The sequence below is a fragment of the Salvelinus alpinus genome, chromosome 15, assembly GCF_045679555.1.
Source record: "Salvelinus alpinus chromosome 15, SLU_Salpinus.1, whole genome shotgun sequence".
In the NCBI taxonomy this organism is placed as follows: domain Eukaryota; kingdom Metazoa; phylum Chordata; class Actinopteri; order Salmoniformes; family Salmonidae; genus Salvelinus; species Salvelinus alpinus.
This window is the reverse complement of record NC_092100.1, coordinates 41,056,747-41,076,425: the sequence shown is the minus strand read 5'-3', so window position 1 is coordinate 41,076,425 and position 19,679 is coordinate 41,056,747. Positions and strand designations below refer to the sequence as shown.

Genomic DNA, 19,679 nt, shown 5'->3' with positions numbered 1-19,679 from the left:
AAGGGAGGGGGGAGAAAATAGGACAGAGGGAGAGATAATGAGTTAGCATACTTCTCCTCCCCCACCATCTCCCTTGAGGCGATAAAAACTTCACTCATTCCTGTTAAGAGGAAGATATGACAGAGCACCGAAAGAAAGATAGAGGGTGAGAAAGAGACGGGGAACAAGAGAGAGAAAACCCCAGAGGGAGGGACTCCTCTGTTACCTGCTCCAAAGTCATCTTGTGTAGCTCCTCCTCCCAGGCTGGTGGGTTGGCGTGGTGATAGTGGGTCGGTGGGGTCAGGACGCTGAGGATGCTGGGGTCTCGGTCGTGGCAGAGGTCAGTCAGGTGGGCAATGTAGAGCTTAAGCTTATTGCGATTCTCACTCAGGGACAGGAGAGGGGGGATCATCTGGAGGGGAGAGATGCAAGGGGGGAGAGGAAAGGGAAGAGCCAGTTGGATAAGAGAGAGATAAGAAAAATGACATTAGGTCCCTGTGTGTTTTCAGAGACTAAACCAGAATCATGGAGCATGCAGAAGGAGGAGGGAAAAGGCTGCATCTCACATGCATTAGATCACAAGGAGAAACGATTGTGGAGTCTGGTATGTGGGACAGAAGTGTGTCTTGTGTGTGTGTATGTCTGCCTATTTGATTGACTCAGTTGTTCACAAACAGTGTCCAAGCTACAGTACATGGTGGGCAGACAAACACTGAAACACCATCCAAGGTAACACAGTAACAACAGAGATATCATTCCCGTAAGAAAATACAAATATGAGAACAGATGACATGTACCAAACACTGCACGGACCAACTCACTGCACCAACATAAATTGGTGAGAGGAGAAACGGACGACAAAACAAAATGGAGGCGCAAAACGGGACACACTGACGATGGAGTGAGAGACGGGCATACATGCCAGGAAGGTGGTGAAAATGGACAGATGACTCGGACATTCATTTGTGCTCTCACCCTTCTGAACAAAATGGCTGAGAGAGAAAGGGGAGGGGGGCGCAGGGTTGGCTATGCCCAAATACCCTCCTCATCATCCTATTGGACAGATGGTTTAGCCAATTGCAGCATTAGAAAAGAACACTTGGTTAGTGTGTGTGTGTGTGTGTGTGTGTGTGTGTGTGTGTGTGTGTGTGTGTGTGTGTGTGTGTGTGTGTGTGTGTGTGTGTGTGTGTGTGAGAGAGAGAGAGAGAGAGAGAGTGTGACAGAGAAAAATAGGAGTGCGAGACAGAAAACTGACCAAAAATCCATGTCTGTGGACGTTGAAATCAAGGCCGGTCTGAACCGCGCCAAAAAAAGATGTCCACAAAGCATCTGCGTCAGTCCGTGCTTACTGAGGTGTAGCCTACCATGTCTGCATGTTATGAATGCCCATTCATGTGGTAGGACCACCATTTGTAAAGCCGGCTGTTGTATTGGCTTTATTAGTCCTGATTCCTGTGAATAATCAATTTGGCTATTTAAGCTCTGAATATCAGCTAACCAACTTTATCAGGAGTTATCGTGAGCCTATTTGCAATGTGTTTACACAGTGGGAAAAGCAGAAGTATTTTCTTTTTCACTATGAACAGGATACAAACTTTAAACCACTGATCAAAGGGGTGAAACTCCTGGACAACAGTTGTGATTGTCCATTCCATATTGTCTGACCTGTCCTATTTTTAGGATATGTTGTTTGTTAAAATGACAGCACATTTTTTATTTGATTGGGCGCCATTTAAGTTAGTTAGGCAAATTGACCAGAGAAACTTGCATGATGTAAAAAGTGTCCATCTCATTACATTGTCATATATTTTATCTCCAGCCTGCAAGCTACAGAAAAGGCCACATACTCTTTCTACCATATCCTATATCAGAGTTTCCCAAACACGGTCCTGGGGCTGATAACAAAAAGTTTACCCGGGGGGGTGTAGGACCGAGTTAGGGAAACCCTACCCTATATCTGCTACATGATTTATGTTAGATTATGTTTTAGACGGAACGTTGGTGGAGCACCGCAGCGATGAGTCTCTCCAACAGCACCCTGGAGAGGCACGCTGGGAATGGACAAGCTAAATATTTTGCGCACCTGCCTTTGACAAAGGGGCACTGCTTATCACAGGGCGGCATCAGCGATCACCTAAAAAGCCCATTTGCCACTGGTTGAGAGAAATTGTCATTGTATTTGGGCAGAATTATGTGAGGTTTTATTTGTTGTTGGAGGTGTGTCTAGGTCAGACGATGCCGCCATAGGTGGCTGCCTAATCCAATTTCAATCAAATGTATTTATAAAGCCCTTCTGTAATCAGCTGATGTCACAGTGCTGTACAGAAACCCAGTATAAAACCCCAAACAGCAAGCATGCAGGTGTAATCCTGCCTAATGAGCTGGCCGGCCGTGATAACTTTATATACTGGAGAAAGATGGTCTATTCTGGTTAAGCTACACATGTGTTCACACAATAATAGCATCTAGACAGCCTTCGACTGCAAAAAATATGATTCTGTTTGGTTGACTGTGTACCCACCTGATCTGGAGAAGGTTTGTGATTGGTCTGGTCGGGAGCGGTCTTCAAGTGGTCGTCCTCATAGTTGTCTGCCATTAGCTTCATACGGTTCTGAGTCTGAAAGAGAGAGAGAGAGAGAGAGAGAGAGAGAGAGGACAAAATTTCAGGGGGAGACTAAAGGCATTTTTTGACCAGCATACTCATTTACATTACATTTTAGTCATTTAGCAGATGCTCTTATCCAAAGCGACTTACAGGTGCAATTAGGGTTAAATGCTTTGCTCAAGGGCACAGACAGATTTCTCACCTAGTCTTCTTGGGGATTTGAACCAGCGAACTTTCGGTTACTGGCCCAACGCTCTTAACCGCCACGCTACCTGCCACCCTAATCATGCTGCATTGAGCAGACAGCTGTGCCGAGAGAGGTTTATGGCTGCCTACTGTTTGATTTTGACACTTGCTGCAAAGTTAAAACCTATACCTATAAACAATCTGAGGTCTGTTTAGTCTCCCCCCATTTCAGGTGAAGGAGATGAGTAGAGGAAGTGACTTTACAGAGGCCTATGTGGCTGGACCTAGGTAACATGACGAGGGATTGTTCCCTACCTGCTGTTTGAGCTGTTGTACCAGACGGTCCTTCTCTCTCTTTAGCAGAGCCACCTCGTCCTGCGTCTTCTTCTTCTTGGACGAGGACAGCTCCAGCAGGGCAATGTTGGCATCCTTCTCACTGATGGCTGCCAGCAGCGCCTCCTGTCTGCACCAAGGTGGTATTACAGGGTGGCATTTTAGAATGAGTCATTTACAGGATATCCTATTACCTGACTATTACAGCATTACCTGACTACCAAGTCAGCAGACATGTTGCAAAGTGTGAAAGTGGAGGGAATGGGTGTATATACAGTGTGTGTGTGTGTGTGTGTGTGTGTGTGTGTGTGTGTGTGTGTGTGTGTGTGTGTGTACGATGGGTGTGTCTTCGTGCGTGTCTTCGTGCGTGTCTTACTTCATTTCCAGCACCTCCTCCAGGTGTTTCCTGCGTTCGGCTCTCAAAGTGGTCAGGTGAGTCTCCTTCTCACACAGGGACTGTTGGGTAGATGACAGCTTGGCCCTCATAGACTCCAGCTCCTGTTTCACCTTCTCCATGGCCCCCAGCAGCTCCTCAATCTGTACACACGCACACATAATAAAAATAAGACAATACAAAGACAAGCAGAGAGAGTGAAAATGTATTAGATTATGTTTATCATTCAAAGACATAACCTTCCTCAAGTACAGCCCCATTTTGATGAGCCGTCAATCAAAGAACCCCTAGCCCCTACACCCTATCCCCTTGGCACTAGCCCTTACACCAGGGTTCCCCATCTGGCAGACTGCAGGCCAAATATTTGCCACCCATACGTTTTCTAATGTTCATTGTTGGACATAAAAGACTGGAAAAAAGTCAGGAAATCAGCTCCAAGTTATATAATTTTGTAAATCTGTTCCCAAGTATTCCCACGGAAAATAGAGAGACACACATGATCATATACAACTATAAGCAAGGACTGAAATGATTATGTTTTAGTCAAACATTACATCGGTTTGGGCTTCTTGTGGTGAATTTGCAGTCTACAAATTATTTGTAATTAGATTCCGGCCCCCCCGAACATCCGCGCAAGAAACAAAATGGTCCCGCGGCTGCTCTAGTTGATGATTCCTGACTTACACCCTATCCCCTTGGCACTAGCTCTTACACCCTATCCCCTTGGCACTAGCTCTTACACCCTATCACCTTGGCACTAGCTCTTACACCCTATCCCCTTGGCACTAGCTCTTACACCCTATCCCCTTGGCACTAGCTCTTACACCCTATCCCCTTGGAACTAGCTCTTACACCCTATCCCCTTGGCACTAGCTCTTACACCCTATCCCCTTGGCACTAGCTCTTACACCCTATCCCCTTGGCACTAGCTCTTACACCCTATAGCACCTAGGTACTAGTGTAAATCTGAACGGATTGATGGGTAATAGACCAGCAATATGGTGAACAGGGCTAGGGGTTGTTTCTGGATCCAACCCCACTGAGGTGTTGAACGTACACCTGAACTTCCGGCGCCGAAAAAGAGATGGCCGCCTCGCTTCGCGTTCCTTGGAAAATATGCAGTATTTTGTTTTTTTATGTGTTATTTCTTACATCGGTACCCCAGGTAATCTTAGGTTTCATTACATACAGTCGGGAGGAACTACTGAATATACGATTAACGTCAACTCATCATCGTTCCTACCAGGAATATGACTTTCCCGAAACGGATCCAGTGTTTTGCCTTCCACCCAATACAATGGATCTGATCCCAGCCGGCGACCCTGTGCGACGCCGTAAAAGGGGCAAACGAGGCGGTCTCGTGGTCAGGCTTCGGAGACGGGCACATCGCGCTCCACTCCCTAGCATACTACTCGCCAATGTCCAGTCTCTTGACAATAAGGTTGATGAAATCCGAGCACGGGTAGCATTCCAGAGAGACATCAGGGATTGCAACGTGCTCTGCTTCACGGAAACATGGCTAACTCAAGAGACGCTAACGGAGTCGGTGCAGCCAGCTGGTTTCTTCATGCATCGCGCCGACAGAAACAAACATCTTTCTGGTAAGAAGAGGGGCGGGGGGGTATGCCTTATGATTAACGAGACGTGGTGTGATCATCATAACAACACACAGGAACTCAAGTCATTCTGTTCACCTGATCTAGAACTCCTCACAATCAAATGTCGACCGCATTATCTACCAAGGGAATTCTCTTCAATCATAATCACAGCCGTATATATTCCCCCCCAAGCAGACACATCGATGGCCCTGAACGAACTTTATCTGACTCTTTGTAAACTGGAAACCACACACCCTGAGGCTGCATTCATCGTAGCTGGGGATTTTAACAAGGCTAATCTAAAAACAAAACTCCCTAAATTCTATCAGCATATCGATTGTGCTACCAGGGCTGGAAAAACCCTAGATCATTGTTATACTAATTTCCGCGACGCATATAAGGCCCTCCCCCGCCCCCCTTTCGGAAAAGCTGACCACGACTCCATTTTGTTGATTCCAGCCTACAAACAGAAACTAAAACAACAAGCTCCCGCGCTCAGGTCTGTTCAACGCTGGTCCGACCAATCTGAATCCATGCTTCAAGACTGCTTCGATCACGCGGATTGGAATATGTTCCGCATTGCGTCCAACAACAATATTGACGAATATGCTGATTCGGTGAGCGAGTTCATTAGGAAGTGCATTGACGATGTCGTACCCACAGCAACGATTAAAACATTCCCAAACCAGAAACCGTGGATTGACGGCAGCATTCGCGTGAAACTGAAAGCGCGAACCACTGCTTTTAACCAGGGCAAGGTGACCGGAAGCATGACCGAATACAAACAGTGTAGCTATTCTCTCCGCAAGGCAATCAAACAGGCTAAGTCCCAGTACAGAGACAAAATCGAGTCGCAATTCAACAGCTCAGACACAAGAGGTATGTGGCAGGGTCTACAGTCAATCACGGATTACAAAAAGAAAACCAGCCCCGTCGCGGACCAGGATGTCTTGCTCCCAGACAGGCTAAACAACTTTTTTGCCCGCTTTGAGGACAATACAGTGCCACTGACACGGCCCCCTACCAAAACCTGCGGGCTCTCCTTCACTGCAGCCGAGGTGAGTAAAACATTTAAACGTGTTAACCCTCGCAAGGCTGCAGGCCCAGACGGCATTCCCAGCCGCGTCCTCAGAGCATGCGCAGACCAGCTGGCTGGTGTGTTTACGGACATATTCAATCAATCCTTATCCCAGTCTGCTGTTCCCACATGCTTCAAGAGGGCCACCATTGTTCCTGTTCCCAAGAAAGCTAAGGTAACTGAGCTAAACGACTACCGCCCCGTAGCACTCACTTCCGTCATCATGAAGTGCTTTGAGAGACTAGTCAAGGACCATATCACCTCCACCCTACCGGACACCCTAGACCCACTCCAATTTGCTTACCGACCCAATAGGTCCACAGACGACGCAGTCGCAACCACACTGCACACTGCCCTAACCCATCTGGACAAGAGGAATACCCATGTGAGAATGCTGTTCATCGATTACAGCTCAGCATTTAACACCATAGTACCCTCCAAACTCGTCATCAAGCTCGAGACCCTGGGTCTCGACCCCGCCCTGTGCAACTGGGTCCTGGACTTCCTGACGGGCCGCCCCCAGGTGGTGAGGGTAGGTAACAACATCTCCACCCCGCTGATCCTCAACACTGGGGCCCCACAAGGGTGCGTTCTGAGCCCTCTCCTGTACTCCCTGTTCACCCACGACTGCGTGGCCATGCACGCCTCCAACTCAATCATCAAGTTTGCGGATGACACTACAGTGGTAGGCTTGATTACCAACAACGACGAGACGGCCTACAGGGAGGAGGTGAGGGCCCTCGGAGTGTGGTGTCAGGAAAATAACCTCACACTCAACGTCAAAAAAACAAAGGAGATGATTGTGGACTTCAGGAAACAGCAGAGGGAGCACCCCCCTATCCACATTGACGGGTCAGTAGTGGAGAAGGTGGAAAGTTTTAAGTTCCTCGGTGTACACATCACGGACAAACTGAATTGGTCCACCCACACAGACAGCGTTGTGAAGAAGGCGCAGCAGCGCCTCTTCAACCTCAGGAGGCTGAAGAAATTCGGCTTGTCACCAAAAGCACTCACAAACTTCTACAGATGCACAATCGAGAGCATCCTGTCGGGCTGTATCACCGCCTGGTACGGCAACTGCTCCGCCCACAACCGTAAGGCTCTCCAGAGGGTAGTGAGGTCTGCAGAACGCATCACCGGGGGCAAACTACCTGCCCTCCAGGACACCTACACCACCCGATGTCACAGGAAGGCCATAAAGATCATCAAGGACAACAACCACCCAAGCCACTGCCTGTTCACCCCGCTATCATCCAGAAGGCGAGGTCAGTACAGGTGCATCAAAGCAGGGACCGAGAGACTGAAAAACAGCTTCTATCTCAAGGCCATCAGACTGTTAAACAGCCACCACTAACATTTAGCGGCCGCTGCCAACATACTGACTCAACTCCAGCCACTTTAAAAATGGGAATTGATGGAAATTATGTAAAAATGTACCACTAGCCACTTTAAACAATGCCACTTAATATAATGTTTACATACCCTACATTACCCATCTCATATGTATATACTGTACTCTATATCATCTACTGCATCTTGCCATCTTTATGTAATACATGTACCACTAGCCATTTTAAACTATGCCACTTTATGTTTACATACCCTACAGTACTCATCTCATATGTATATACCGTACTCTATACCATCTACTGCATCTTGCCATGCCGTTCTGTACCACCACTCATTCATATATCTTTATGTACATATTCTTTATCCCTTTACACTTGTGTGTGTGTATAAGGTAGTAGTTGTGGAATTGTTAGGTTAGATTACTTGTTGGTTATTACTGCATTGTCGGAACTAGAAGCACAAGCATTTCGCTACACTCGCATTAACATCTGCTAACCATGTGTATGTGACTAATAAAATTTGATTTGATTTGATGATTTGATTTTACAACAAGGGGCTCCAATGACAGATCTAAACAGCAATAAAGGTACTACTTCACTGTAGTACTTTCATTTAACTGGCATTTACTTAGAAGTCACATGGTTAATAGTACAACCCAACATTGCTAAATAATAACTATTGACCTTCTCTGGGGTGCAATGTTGGTATCATTGGTTACCAACAAGTTACAGATTGGCGTCACGAGAAACAAGTATCAGATGGTTCTGGTTTAGTTTACACCATGTAATTTCGAAGTGAATAGTAGGTAAATGGTACATGATAACATGGTCTAAAGAGCTACTGATCCAAAAGGGTGAAATACAACAGAGGAGGATCATTACGTCATACCTTAGACCACTTAAAGTGGACGTGGTTGGACTCATGCATTGGTTTGTGTGAGTGCTTCTGAGAGGCAGTAAGTAACAGAGAAAACAGGAGAAAATGAGAGACAAGAAAGCTGAGGAAAGGAGGGACAGCAGGTAGGAAGGGAGGGACAGCAGGTAGGAAGGGAGGGACAGCAGGTAGGAAGGGAGGGACAGCAGGTAGGAAAGGAGGGACAGCAGGTAGGAAGGGAGGGACAGCAGGTAGGAAGGGAGGGACAGCAGGTAGGAAGGGAGGGACAGCAGGTAGGAAGGGAGGGACAGAGTGAAATGTGGCCAGTAGATGGGATGAGAGGAGAAAGGATATAGAAGCTGTGTGTGTCTGTGTAGCTTTGTACATACGTGTGTATTTGTGTTGCACATGTGTGCGTGTGTTTTGCGTGTGTACCCTTGTGTTGCGCGTGTGCGTCTTACTTCATCTCCAACACCTCCTCCAGGTGTTTGTGCATGTGTGTGTACACTTGTGTTAAGTGTGTGTGTACCTGTTTCTCCTGGTGGTTCCTGGCAGCTTCCTCCTGTGCCAGCACCATCTCTCTCTCTGCTGTAATCTGAACACTCTCCCTCAGAGCCTCCTCTAACTCCTCGATACGCTCAGTCTTCAACCGCAGAGAGTCCTAGATGGGAGGGGAGAGAAGACTGAGGTAGATAAGGATATTTACAGTACCAAAAGTTTGGACACACCTACTCATTCAACGGTTTTTATTTTTTACTATTTTCTACATTGTAGAATAATAGTGAAGACATCAAAACTATGAAATAACACATTTGGAATCATGTACTAACCAAAAAAGTGTTAAACAAATCAAAATATATTTTATATTTGAGATTCTTTAAAGTAGCAACCCTTTGCCTTGATGACAGCTTTGCACACTCAGCTTTGCACACTTTTGGTTACTACATGATTCCAAATGTGTTATTTCATAGTTTTGATGTCTTCACTATTATTCTACAGTGTAGAAAATTAAAAAATGTAAATAAAAACCCTTGAATTAGTAGGTGTGTCCAAACTTTTGACTGGTTCTGTATGTCGAAAGAAAATTGTGCCAACAAGAAGAGCTTTCTTTACCAGTGTTATTAGTCACACATCCATAGACCCCCCCCCCCCCCACACACACACACACACACACAAACAAACATACACACACACGTGCCTTACCTTGACCTGTTGAGAGCTCTCTGAGATGTTGTCCTCTCTCTTTTTAGCTTCGTCCACCAGTCGGGCGTTCCTACTCTTCTCCACCTGCTCCTTATGTTTCAGGCATGCCACCTTCTTACTCTGGTCCTTGGTTTGCCTGCAAGGCACCATGGGACACAAGAGGACTGGGTTACAGACATTCCCATAAGGTTACACTCATAACACTAAAGCATCACAGAGGGAGAGTGTGTTAGAGAGAGGGGGGGGGTGAAGTGGGATAAAGTGAAGAGAGTGGTGAAAGTGAGAGGGAAGGGAGAGCAAAAGCAATTGAGATTAAAAGAGAGTGGGGGTGGTGGGGGAAAGGTAGGAAGTCCAGCCAGTAGACAGAGCAGAGAACATGTTACTAACCTGGAGGACTGACTGGAGAGGAGACAAGAGAGTTCCAGCATAAAGACAAGAAGGCAAGAGAGAGAGAGAAACAGATTCAGAGAGCAGGAAGACAAGATGAAAGGAAGGAGAAGAGGAGGACCGTGTGGTATTTCAGAGGAAAACACCTACATTAGACCAGGTCCACATGTATATAGATAAACTGCTGTTTACAGAGGCTGCGTTAGTCACAAACAAGTAGAGTCTGGGTCAGAGAAAGATACACATACTTCTCCAGCTCGTTGATCTTGCGGTCCTTGTCGTTCTTCTCATTCTCCATCTCTCTCAGGATCTCCAGCAGCCGGTCCACCTCCGCCTGAGCCTTGCCAGAATCCTCTCTGTGTCGGGTCACTTCCTGCTCCAGGGAGGTGATGCGTTCCGACAGCTCCGTGTTCGCCTTGGCCTCCAACGTCGCATTCTGGGCCTGAAAACACAGTCAGACACATTTTTTTATTTTTATGATCAGACAAGTAAGTAAAAGTGGCCTTAGATCATTGTCTAGAGGCAACATCTCACCCTCTTAAGATTGTTCTCCAGTTTGAGACACTCCTCCTTCTTATGGTCCAGAGAGATCTCCATACTCTTCAGCTTGGAGTCCTTCTTCAGCCCCGAGGATGCCAGGGATGATGCATGCTCCTTTAGGTCCAACAGATTGGTCTGGAGAGAGGAAGAGGGGGTTAATAAATTAAAGAGTTTCATTCCAAAATGCTATATATCCATTTTCAGAAATGTTGGTAAATTACCTTTTATTGTTTAAAGAAATTATGAAAGGGATGTGTGTTTTTTCACTATCTAATCATGGCATGGGGTTGTTCAATGACAGGTTTGAAACAAATACATGTCTATCACTTGATGGTTTCATTTCAGACAAATAATCATGTTTTTTTGCTAAATGCTACATACACTGAGTGTACAAAACATTAAGAACACCTTCCTAATATTGAGTTGCACCCCCGCCTTTTGCCCTCAATTTGTCGGGGCATGGACTCTACAAGGTGTCGAAAGCTTTCCACAGGGATGTTGACTCCAATGCTTTCCACAGTTGTGTCAAGTTGGCTGGGTGTGGTGGACCATTCTTGATACATACGGGAAACTGTTGAGCGTGAAAACCCCCACAGCGTTGCAGTTCTTGACACACTAAAACAGGTGCACCTGGCACCTACTACCATGCCCGTTCAAAAGGCACTTCAATCTTTGGTCTTGCCCATTCACCCTCTGAATGATACACACAATCCATGTCTCAGTTGTCTCAAGGTTTTAAAATCCTTCTTTAACCTGTCTCCTCCCCTTCATCTACACTGATTGAAGTGGATTTAACAAGTGACATCAATAAGGGATCATAGCTTTCACCTGGATTCACCTGGTCAGTCTATATCATGGAAATGTTTTGTACACTCAGTGTAAATGACTCTCAGGGAAACAAGGAGTACTGCTAGGTTTTACATAGTAAAATGTAACAAATAACTACATTACATTTTTTTTTTGATACATTTGTGACATCAATATTTAAATTTAAAAAATAATAATTCTATACAGTAATATGACCTCTATGTAAAACATTTACATTTGACATTAGTCATTTAGGAGATGCCCTTATCCAGAGAGACTTACAGTTAGTGCATGCATCTTAAAATAGCTAGGTGAGACAACCACGTATCACAGTCAAATATACAGGATATGAACATTCCGTTCCAGCTAAACAATGGATATATAGTGTTTTTCCCAACAACAAAAAATTATTCTTAATCTTTTAATAAAAAATCTGTAATATTTTACACACACGAAGGTACTCATAAGCAATCATTTATGAAAAAACAAAAACAAAATGTGAAACATTTGTTGATATAGCGTTTTGAAAAAATAATAATAATGAAAAAAAAATCTAAAGTGTCAACAGTGTCACTACATTTTGGGTGTGTGTGTGTACCTCTCTGTCAGACAGATCTCCCTGCAGCAGACTGACTTTCTCCTTCAGATCCTTCAGTTCTTTCTTGTTGCTGTCGATCTCCTCAGTCTTCTCCCTGTCGTCTCTGTCTCTCTGCTCCTTCAGACGCTCGATGATGCGCTCCTACAGACGTGTGTCATTTCAGAGCCCATATGAGAGTACAAACACCCCGGACAGAAACAGCACTGCTCATGAGTCTCTGCCGGAGTTGGACAGTGTGTGTGTTTGAGCACTGCATCGGGTACCGACGGTTCCCCACGGGTGACCCATAACAACAACAAAAATCTGCTGGCGGGTGGAATGAAAGCATTCCTTGAACCCGTGGGTTGGCTCGCAGTTCAGAACAATTATATTGCGGGTCGGAAATGTTTTAAATCATGCTTATACAATTTGTACAAACCCAGCAGCTTGTTTTATTGGTGTAAATTCCATTGTGTGAGCGGTGCAAGACCCAGCCACAGTGAGAGTGTGGAGCAGGGAACTGTCCGTTATTGGGGCTGAAACACTTTAATTTGTCCATGTGCAGAGGCTTTCGCAATTCAGACTTTCATTCACCATACACTGGCCATATAATTTGCGTTTGACCAATATGGCTGGTAAAGGTTTAAGTATTTTTGTAGTCTATATTAAAAATTCGGGCAATTATTTATTTAAGTTTCAATTAAACTATTTGAAAATCAAAACAATATTGAATGCAAAGGTCATGTTTTGTTATATTTGAGTTATCAATGTGCCGCATGGTTTCTTTTATCCAACTGTTGAATAGACATGCAGACAAATTCATTCTAGCAGGGAAAAGGAATAGCCTACTGTCTGGAGTCATAAAAACAATTAAATAAATTGATGCAATTTGGCGGGTAATGGACCGGCTCTCGGGAACAATTCTAAGCGCGTGGGTCGGTTTGGGGAGAACAACCTGTCCTGATGTCAGGTAGGTATCGGAATTGATGTGGCAGGCTGACCAATGTAGGACTCTAGTGTGTGTGTGTGTACCTTCTCGGCGAGGGACTCCTCCAGTGTGTTAAGAGCTGTGTCTGTGTTAGAGGTGTCTGTCTGTAGAGACTTGACTCTCTCCTTCAGGCTACTCATCTGCTTCTCCTTGTCTCTCAGCTGTTCCTGCAGGTTCTCAATCTGGCACACACACACAATTAGGTGAGCTAGACAAAAAACATACACAAAACGCTTACTAAACAGGACGTTGTATGACTTTGTATCCTATTGCATTATACAGCGTGATATATAGTCAAGCTCCACCTTCTTCTGCAGGACATTGACCTTGCGCTCCTTGACCTCCAGCATGTCCTTGAGGTCGTGGATCTCTCCGTTGAGAGTGCCCTTCTCCTCAGACATCTCCTGGATCTGTTTACTCTTCTTGTTCAGCGTGGTCTCCTTCTCCTCCAGACGCAGACGCAACGCATCCACCTGGCCAGCAGAGGGGAACCGCTCAGCCTACTGGCTCTGTGTGTTTGTGTGTGTGTGTGTGTGTGTGTGTGTGTGTGTGTGTGTGTGTGTGTGTGTGTGTGTGTGTGTGTGTGTGTGTGTGTGTGTGTGTGTGTGTGTGTGTGTGTGTGTACCTCTGTCTGTAGGATGGCAGCTCGTTGTTCTTTAGCGGTCAGCGACTCCTTGAGGACCTCAATGTGCTGTTTGCTATCAGAGAACTGGTTGGTCAGAGTCTCCAGCTTGGTCTGTAAACCTAGCAGCTCTGTGTCCTTCCTGGACATGTCCTGCTTTACTTGGTCCATCTGAGAGAGAGAGAGAAAGACAGAGGTGGAGGAAGAGGGAAAACAAGAGCAGGAGAGGGGAGAAGAGGAATGGTAGAGAAGTAGCGGGTGATGAGCAGAGGGAGAGGAAGGAGTGCATGGCTATGAAGAGAACATAATGAGAACACATACAACTATAGAACAGATTGATATTGAGCTGATTGGAAGGAACTGAATTCTGACCTATCAGAACCAAGGGCAACTGAATTCAGACCAATGGGAACTGAGGGGAAGTGACCATCTAACCTTGTTCTTCATGAACTTGGTGTGGCTGCGGTAGACCTCCATCTGTTTCATATCCTCCTGTCTCTCCTCACAGCTCAGCAGGCCGTTGGACTTGAGCATCATCACCTCCTCCTCCATGTCCCTCAGACCTCGCTCCAGAGAGTTGATCTTAGCATCCTGACACACACCGGAGAGATAAGGGGTTAAGCCACAGACATAAACACACTTACAGATACAGCCACACACAGAGACGGGTACCTTCATGTCGATGACTGTCTGTAGAGCCTTGGTTTTGGTGGACTCTGGGGTTCCCTCATATCGACGATGCAGCTCCTAAAGAGAACAAGGTTGTCACACCTCACACACATTGTCTACTACACAACACTCAATCCCAAATGGTTTGTATTGTGACCCAACTAAAGCCCCTCTATGTGTTACCTTCCTCCGTCTCCCCTCTCTCCTCCTCATCTCTCCCAGTGTCCCTCACCTCTCGTAGAGCAGTCGTCTCTCTGTCTCTCTGGTCCAGTAGGGATTCTAGATGGTGTCTGTGCATTTCAGCATCAGCCAGTCTCCTTGTTCTCTCCTGGTCTTCCTCTGAGGCCTTAGCCGACGGCCCTGGAATACAATAATATGGTCATTTAGAAGATGCGTTAACATTGGAAAATGACTAATATGGGTCGCTGCGTGTGTGTCCCAGTAACCCACCTTTGCTCTGCAGCATCTCCAGCAGTTTCTTGATGGACTCGTCCCTGGCGCCCAGGGTCTGTTTCTGGGTGTCTATCCTCAGCTCCATCTCCTCCAGGGTCTTTCTGAGCAGGAACAGCTCCTTGGCCTGACGCTCGTGGTCCCCATGAAGTCGCCGGTAGTTCTCCTCCGTTGGTTCAGAGTTCAGAGCCAGTTCGCGACCCTGGCTGGCAGGGTCCTGCTGGAGCAGCTGGTTCAGGTCTCTCTGGATCCTCAATTCATCCTGCAAGGCCTGGACCGTCATGTGGAGGTGCTAGAGAGAGAGCAAGAGAAAGGGGGAGAAGTTATATGTATCAAAAAGGGTGGGAAAGGGGAGAGAAGAGAAGGATCGGTGGGTACAGCAACAAATATACCACCTACTCAATCAGGACATTCTGGCATTCCCATGTAGTGAAATACAGAGAGCAAAAGCACAATCAGCCAGCATTCATTGTTTGCAGCCTGTACTGCCACAGTTCTTTGACAGAGTAGCTATGTGACAGAAATACAATGCTGTGCTCTATTCTCTGCTTTGGATCAGCTGGGAGGTGTTTCAGACAACAGCACAAAGACAAGTCCGTGTCTGTATCCCTCGCCCCATCCCTTTGCCACTCGCGCTCTCCTTCGCTCTGTCTCTTTCACTCCCCTCCTCACCCTCCCGTTTCTCTCACACGTTCCCTCATCCTCTTTCTCTCCTCCTCGCCCCTCCCAGACCCAGTGACTAAGTCTGACTCACTGATCCCTCGCTCCATTCCTCTCCCTCATGAGAAGAGACAACAGAGAGGCGTTTAAGAGATTGGATACAGCAAGCTGATCTAAACAGAACACACACACAGTAAGCAAAGCTCTGCATTACAACACACTGCAGTACAATGCTATATATGGGTCAAACGTACGATAAACACTAACATATCAACACTGACACTCCCTCCCTCTCTCTTTATATATTTATCCCTCCCTCCCATTTGTATTCATTCCCTATCTTACCACAAATATCTTATACATCCACTTTAATATGAGCCAATTAAGCATTTTTAACATTCTGACATGACAAATGGTGTATCTGAGTGGAGAGGGGAGTGGTGTTTAGTGAGTAACAGGCGATGTTAAATAGCTGAGTATCAGTCGTACTACTGTAGGAGATGGAAGATGACAGCCATTTTACAGCGCTCGCCTCACATTCTGAGACTAATAGCAGTCACTTATCACTGGGGATGAAGGGGATCAATGTCTTCTATTTTCTACTGGGATGACAAGAGCTGCAACCAATGCGCGCGCACACACACACACACACACACACACACACACACACACACACACACACACACACACACACACACACACACACACACACACACACACACACACACACACACACACACACACACACACACACACACACACACACACACACACACACACACACACCAGGAGAGTGGCTGTGTGAGGTAGCCTCACTACTGTAGGGCTAATCAGCGGGTGCTCTAATTTAAAGATGGCTGTTTTCAGACTGTCAGCGCCCCACTGCACAGGCATCTGGGTAATTACCCTGTTCGTCTAACCGTCAGCCCCCTCACACAGCCACTCTCCCGTAGTGTGTGTGTGTGTGTGACTCAGCAGGGCATAATGGGCAGGAAAAGAAACACCAAATTATCCAGATCAGGCCATTAATCATTAAAGACATGCCTTATGTCAGGATGCCAGTGTTCAGAGGGGAAATACATTCATTTGATTAGTGAAGTCCAAAACATGAAGTGAAAAATCATCCATGTTTTCCAGACATCTGGATTATAGATGATTTCCTAAATACACTAGTTCTGAAACAGAATTGATCCCCATTTCTCATACAGTTAATATCCTGTTGCTAGTTAACACACACACACACACACACACACACACACACACACACACACACACACACACACACACACACACACACACACACACACACACACACACACACACACACGATGACAGAAGGTTGGAGTGCAGAAAATCCCCCTGCCAGCATTCACACATTATACACACGCAGTGATGGGGTGCTGAGCTGAGCATTATCCTAAACGCAGAGGCAGCGTCTCCTCTCACTCACTCTGAAGAGCAGGAGAGACAGAGAGGTGGGCAGCTGTGTTTAAAGCACCTGATGTGGAATTGAACTTGGCACAACCCCAAAGGAGACAGGAGGGGGTAAGAATCAAATGCCATTGACTGCTAAAGTAGGAGTTTTGATTAATAAATAAGTTGGAGGCTTGACCCCTCACTGGCCAATCAGAATGTGCTCCTTGGCTAAATATGCAGTTGCTTCAACTTGTGTATTTACAGTCTTATGTACCGTGTTGTCATCAACTCCAATTCGAATGTTAGTCTTTTATAGCCTAGTTTGTTAAATAGCCTACAGAAACAAAATGTGGGCCTGTCCCATCTTTGCATAATATGTTGACCAAGTTTGCAATCCACATTGTTCTAAGTAATTGAATGGCTTCAATATGGAAATATATTGTTAAAACATAGCATTCCTACTAATATAGGGAAAGGAAAGTGGGATACATAGTCAGTTGTCCAACTGAAATGTGTCTTCCGCATTTAATCATGAGCCTATAAACCAGAGTTACACTGTTAGCACTGAGGCGATGTGCCCTAGTAGGAAGACATCTTTATGCAGCTCACCCTGCACTATCAGCTCCAATGTAAATAACATGAGTAAGTCTACCTCTGATAAGCTTCCCAGTAAAGCATTAAAAACAATCAAACAACCCAGAAAAGCGCTAAAAATAGCCCATATTAACATATGTAGCCTAAGAAACAAGGTCCATGAAGTCAATAACTTGTAACAGATGCCATTCATATTCTGCTAAATTTCTGAAACTCACTTAGATAATACCTTTGATGTTACAGTGGTAGCAACACATGGTTATAACATCTACCGAAAAGACAGAAATGCCAACGGCGGCGTTGTTGCTGTTTATATTCAGAACCAAATTCCTGTAAAGATTAGAGACGATCTCATGTTAAATACCGTTGAAGTAATATGGCTACAGGTTCATCTGCCTCACCTAAAGCCCATTCTTGTGGGAAGCTGCTATAGACCACCAAGTGCTAACAGTCAGTATCTGGATAACATGTGTGAAATGCTTGATAATGTATGTGATATCAACAAAGAGATATATTTTCTGGGTGATTTAAATATTGACTGGCTTTCATCAAGCTGCCCACTCAGGAAAAAACTTCAAACTGTAACCATTGCCTGCAACCTGGTTCAGGTTATGAGTCAACCTACCAGGGTAGTTACAAACAGCATTAAATCATCAACATGTATTGATCATATCTTTATTAATGCTGCAGATATTTGCTTTACAGCAGTATCCAAATCCAATGGATGTAGTGATCACAATATAATAGCCATATCTAGGAAAACCAAAGTTCCAAAGGCTGGGTCTAATATAGTGTATAAGAGGTCATACAAGAAGTTTTGTTGTGATTCATATGTTGATGATGTAAAGAATATTTGGTGGTCTGAGGAGCAATCAGACGCTGCACTTGACACATTTATGAAACTACTTATTCCAGTTACTAATAACCACGCACCCATTAAGAAAATGACTGTAAAAACTGTTAAATCCCCTTGGATTGATGAGAAAAAATGGTATGGTTAAGAGGGATGAGGCAAAAGGTATGGCAATTAAGTCTGGCAGCCCAACTGATTGGCAAACATACTGAAAATTAAGAAATCATGTGACTAAACTTAAGAAAAAGAAACTACACTATGAAACAAAGATAAATTATATAAAGAATGATAGTAAAAAGCTTTGGGGCACCTTAAATGACATTTTAGGAAAAAAGTCAACTCGGCTCCATCATTCATTGAATCAAATGGCTCATTCATCACAAAGCCCACTGATATTGCAAACTATTTAATGACTTTTTCATTGGCAAGATAAGCAAACTTAGGGATGACATGCCAGCAACAAACGCTGACACCACACATCCAAGTATAACGGACCAAATTATGAAACACAAGAATTGTACTTTTGAATTCGTAAGGTCAGTGTGGTCAAAAAAATTATATAAATAAATACATAATACAAACCCAACCCCTCTGAATCAGGGGATAAGACTACTGTAAATTGCATTATGTCTGAGCCAAGGACATGCCAAACGTAGTCAATAAGCAAGATTGAATTCACTATAAGGCCTAAAAAGAGCAAAACATTTAAATTAAATTAAAATCAAAACTTGTTTTAAAATAGGCTATGCATAAATATAGTTACAGGCACCATAATTGTTCCCATGAGCATAATATAAGGCAATGCAGACAATGGAAGGTTTTACACACATCCAAACTTTTCACAGAAGCTGGACAAAGCTCCAATATAAAGAGAATGTCAACCGTTATACTGCTCCCAAATATGTTTTAGAAACATAATGGAGCCATTTTACAGATGGAATTCACACTTCTCCAGAAATAGCAGACGGTTCCTAAATTCCACTGCATGCGAGCTGGACGATCTCATCACAAAGCTAGGACGGTGAATCATTCTAATAAGTTGGTTTTTTAATCAAATTAAAATCACTGTTTTTTTGTTTTTTTTACAACAATATTTCTAAATAGCTTGGGGTCAGAACCATGATATCATAAAACCAACAGGATAAAAAAAGACATGAAGGATGGCTGTTGAACCAGCCTTTGTTACAGCGTATAGGTCTAGGGTAAGGGTAGCCTACGGAGGGAATGGTTTTTAATCATGTGAAAAGGAAAACAAGCAATTGGTCGAGGAAAATAAGTTCTAAACACAAGGGGCACCAGCATCATCTCATATCTCGTTTCGTGATGGGCATATGGACACATGTAGCCTATTTGGAGGTGGTTTACGCACACCCAAAACGAGAGCTGGCTAAAATAATGTAGGCCTACACAATACATAAAAAGGGGACGTTCGCTCACTGTTTTGCTGCTCCCAAACTTGATATTTGAATAAAGCGTTGGAGATTAAGATTCATTTCAAAGCAGTCTCACGAGTCAAA

At 44.8% G+C, this 19,679-nt stretch overlaps 1 protein-coding gene across 2 annotated transcripts in view; it reads right to left on the bottom strand.

Moving 5' to 3' along the window:
* LOC139540089 (ELKS/Rab6-interacting/CAST family member 1-like) overlaps positions 1–19,679 on the bottom strand; it is a 32,798-nt gene that overhangs the window by 4,558 nt on the left and 8,561 nt on the right. Inside the window, exons 4-20 of one of the 2 annotated variants that reach the window (XR_011668080.1) lie at positions 14,640–14,931; positions 14,422–14,549; positions 14,193–14,267; positions 13,956–14,111; positions 13,524–13,691; positions 13,204–13,371; positions 12,943–13,080; positions 11,932–12,072; positions 10,521–10,661; positions 10,235–10,428; positions 9,600–9,735; positions 8,926–9,057; positions 3,480–3,640; positions 3,086–3,233; positions 2,501–2,596; positions 955–1,032; positions 277–391 (exon numbers count right to left, since the gene is read on the bottom strand). Coding sequence is in view for 1 of the 2 variants with exons in the window: in XM_071343644.1 (XP_071199745.1) it covers positions 206–391; positions 2,501–2,596; positions 3,086–3,233; positions 3,480–3,640; positions 8,926–9,057; positions 9,600–9,735; positions 10,235–10,428; positions 10,521–10,661; positions 11,932–12,072; positions 12,943–13,080; positions 13,204–13,371; positions 13,524–13,691; positions 13,956–14,111; positions 14,193–14,267; positions 14,422–14,549; positions 14,640–14,931 (2,460 nt within the window). In the remaining variant the exon portion in view is untranslated. Of the gene's footprint in view, positions 1–205; positions 392–954; positions 1,033–2,500; positions 2,597–3,085; positions 3,234–3,479; positions 3,641–8,925; positions 9,058–9,599; positions 9,736–10,234; positions 10,429–10,520; positions 10,662–11,931; positions 12,073–12,942; positions 13,081–13,203; positions 13,372–13,523; positions 13,692–13,955; positions 14,112–14,192; positions 14,268–14,421; positions 14,550–14,639; positions 14,932–19,679 lie in introns of those variants that run through there. The other variant, XM_071343644.1, reaches the window with a different exon arrangement.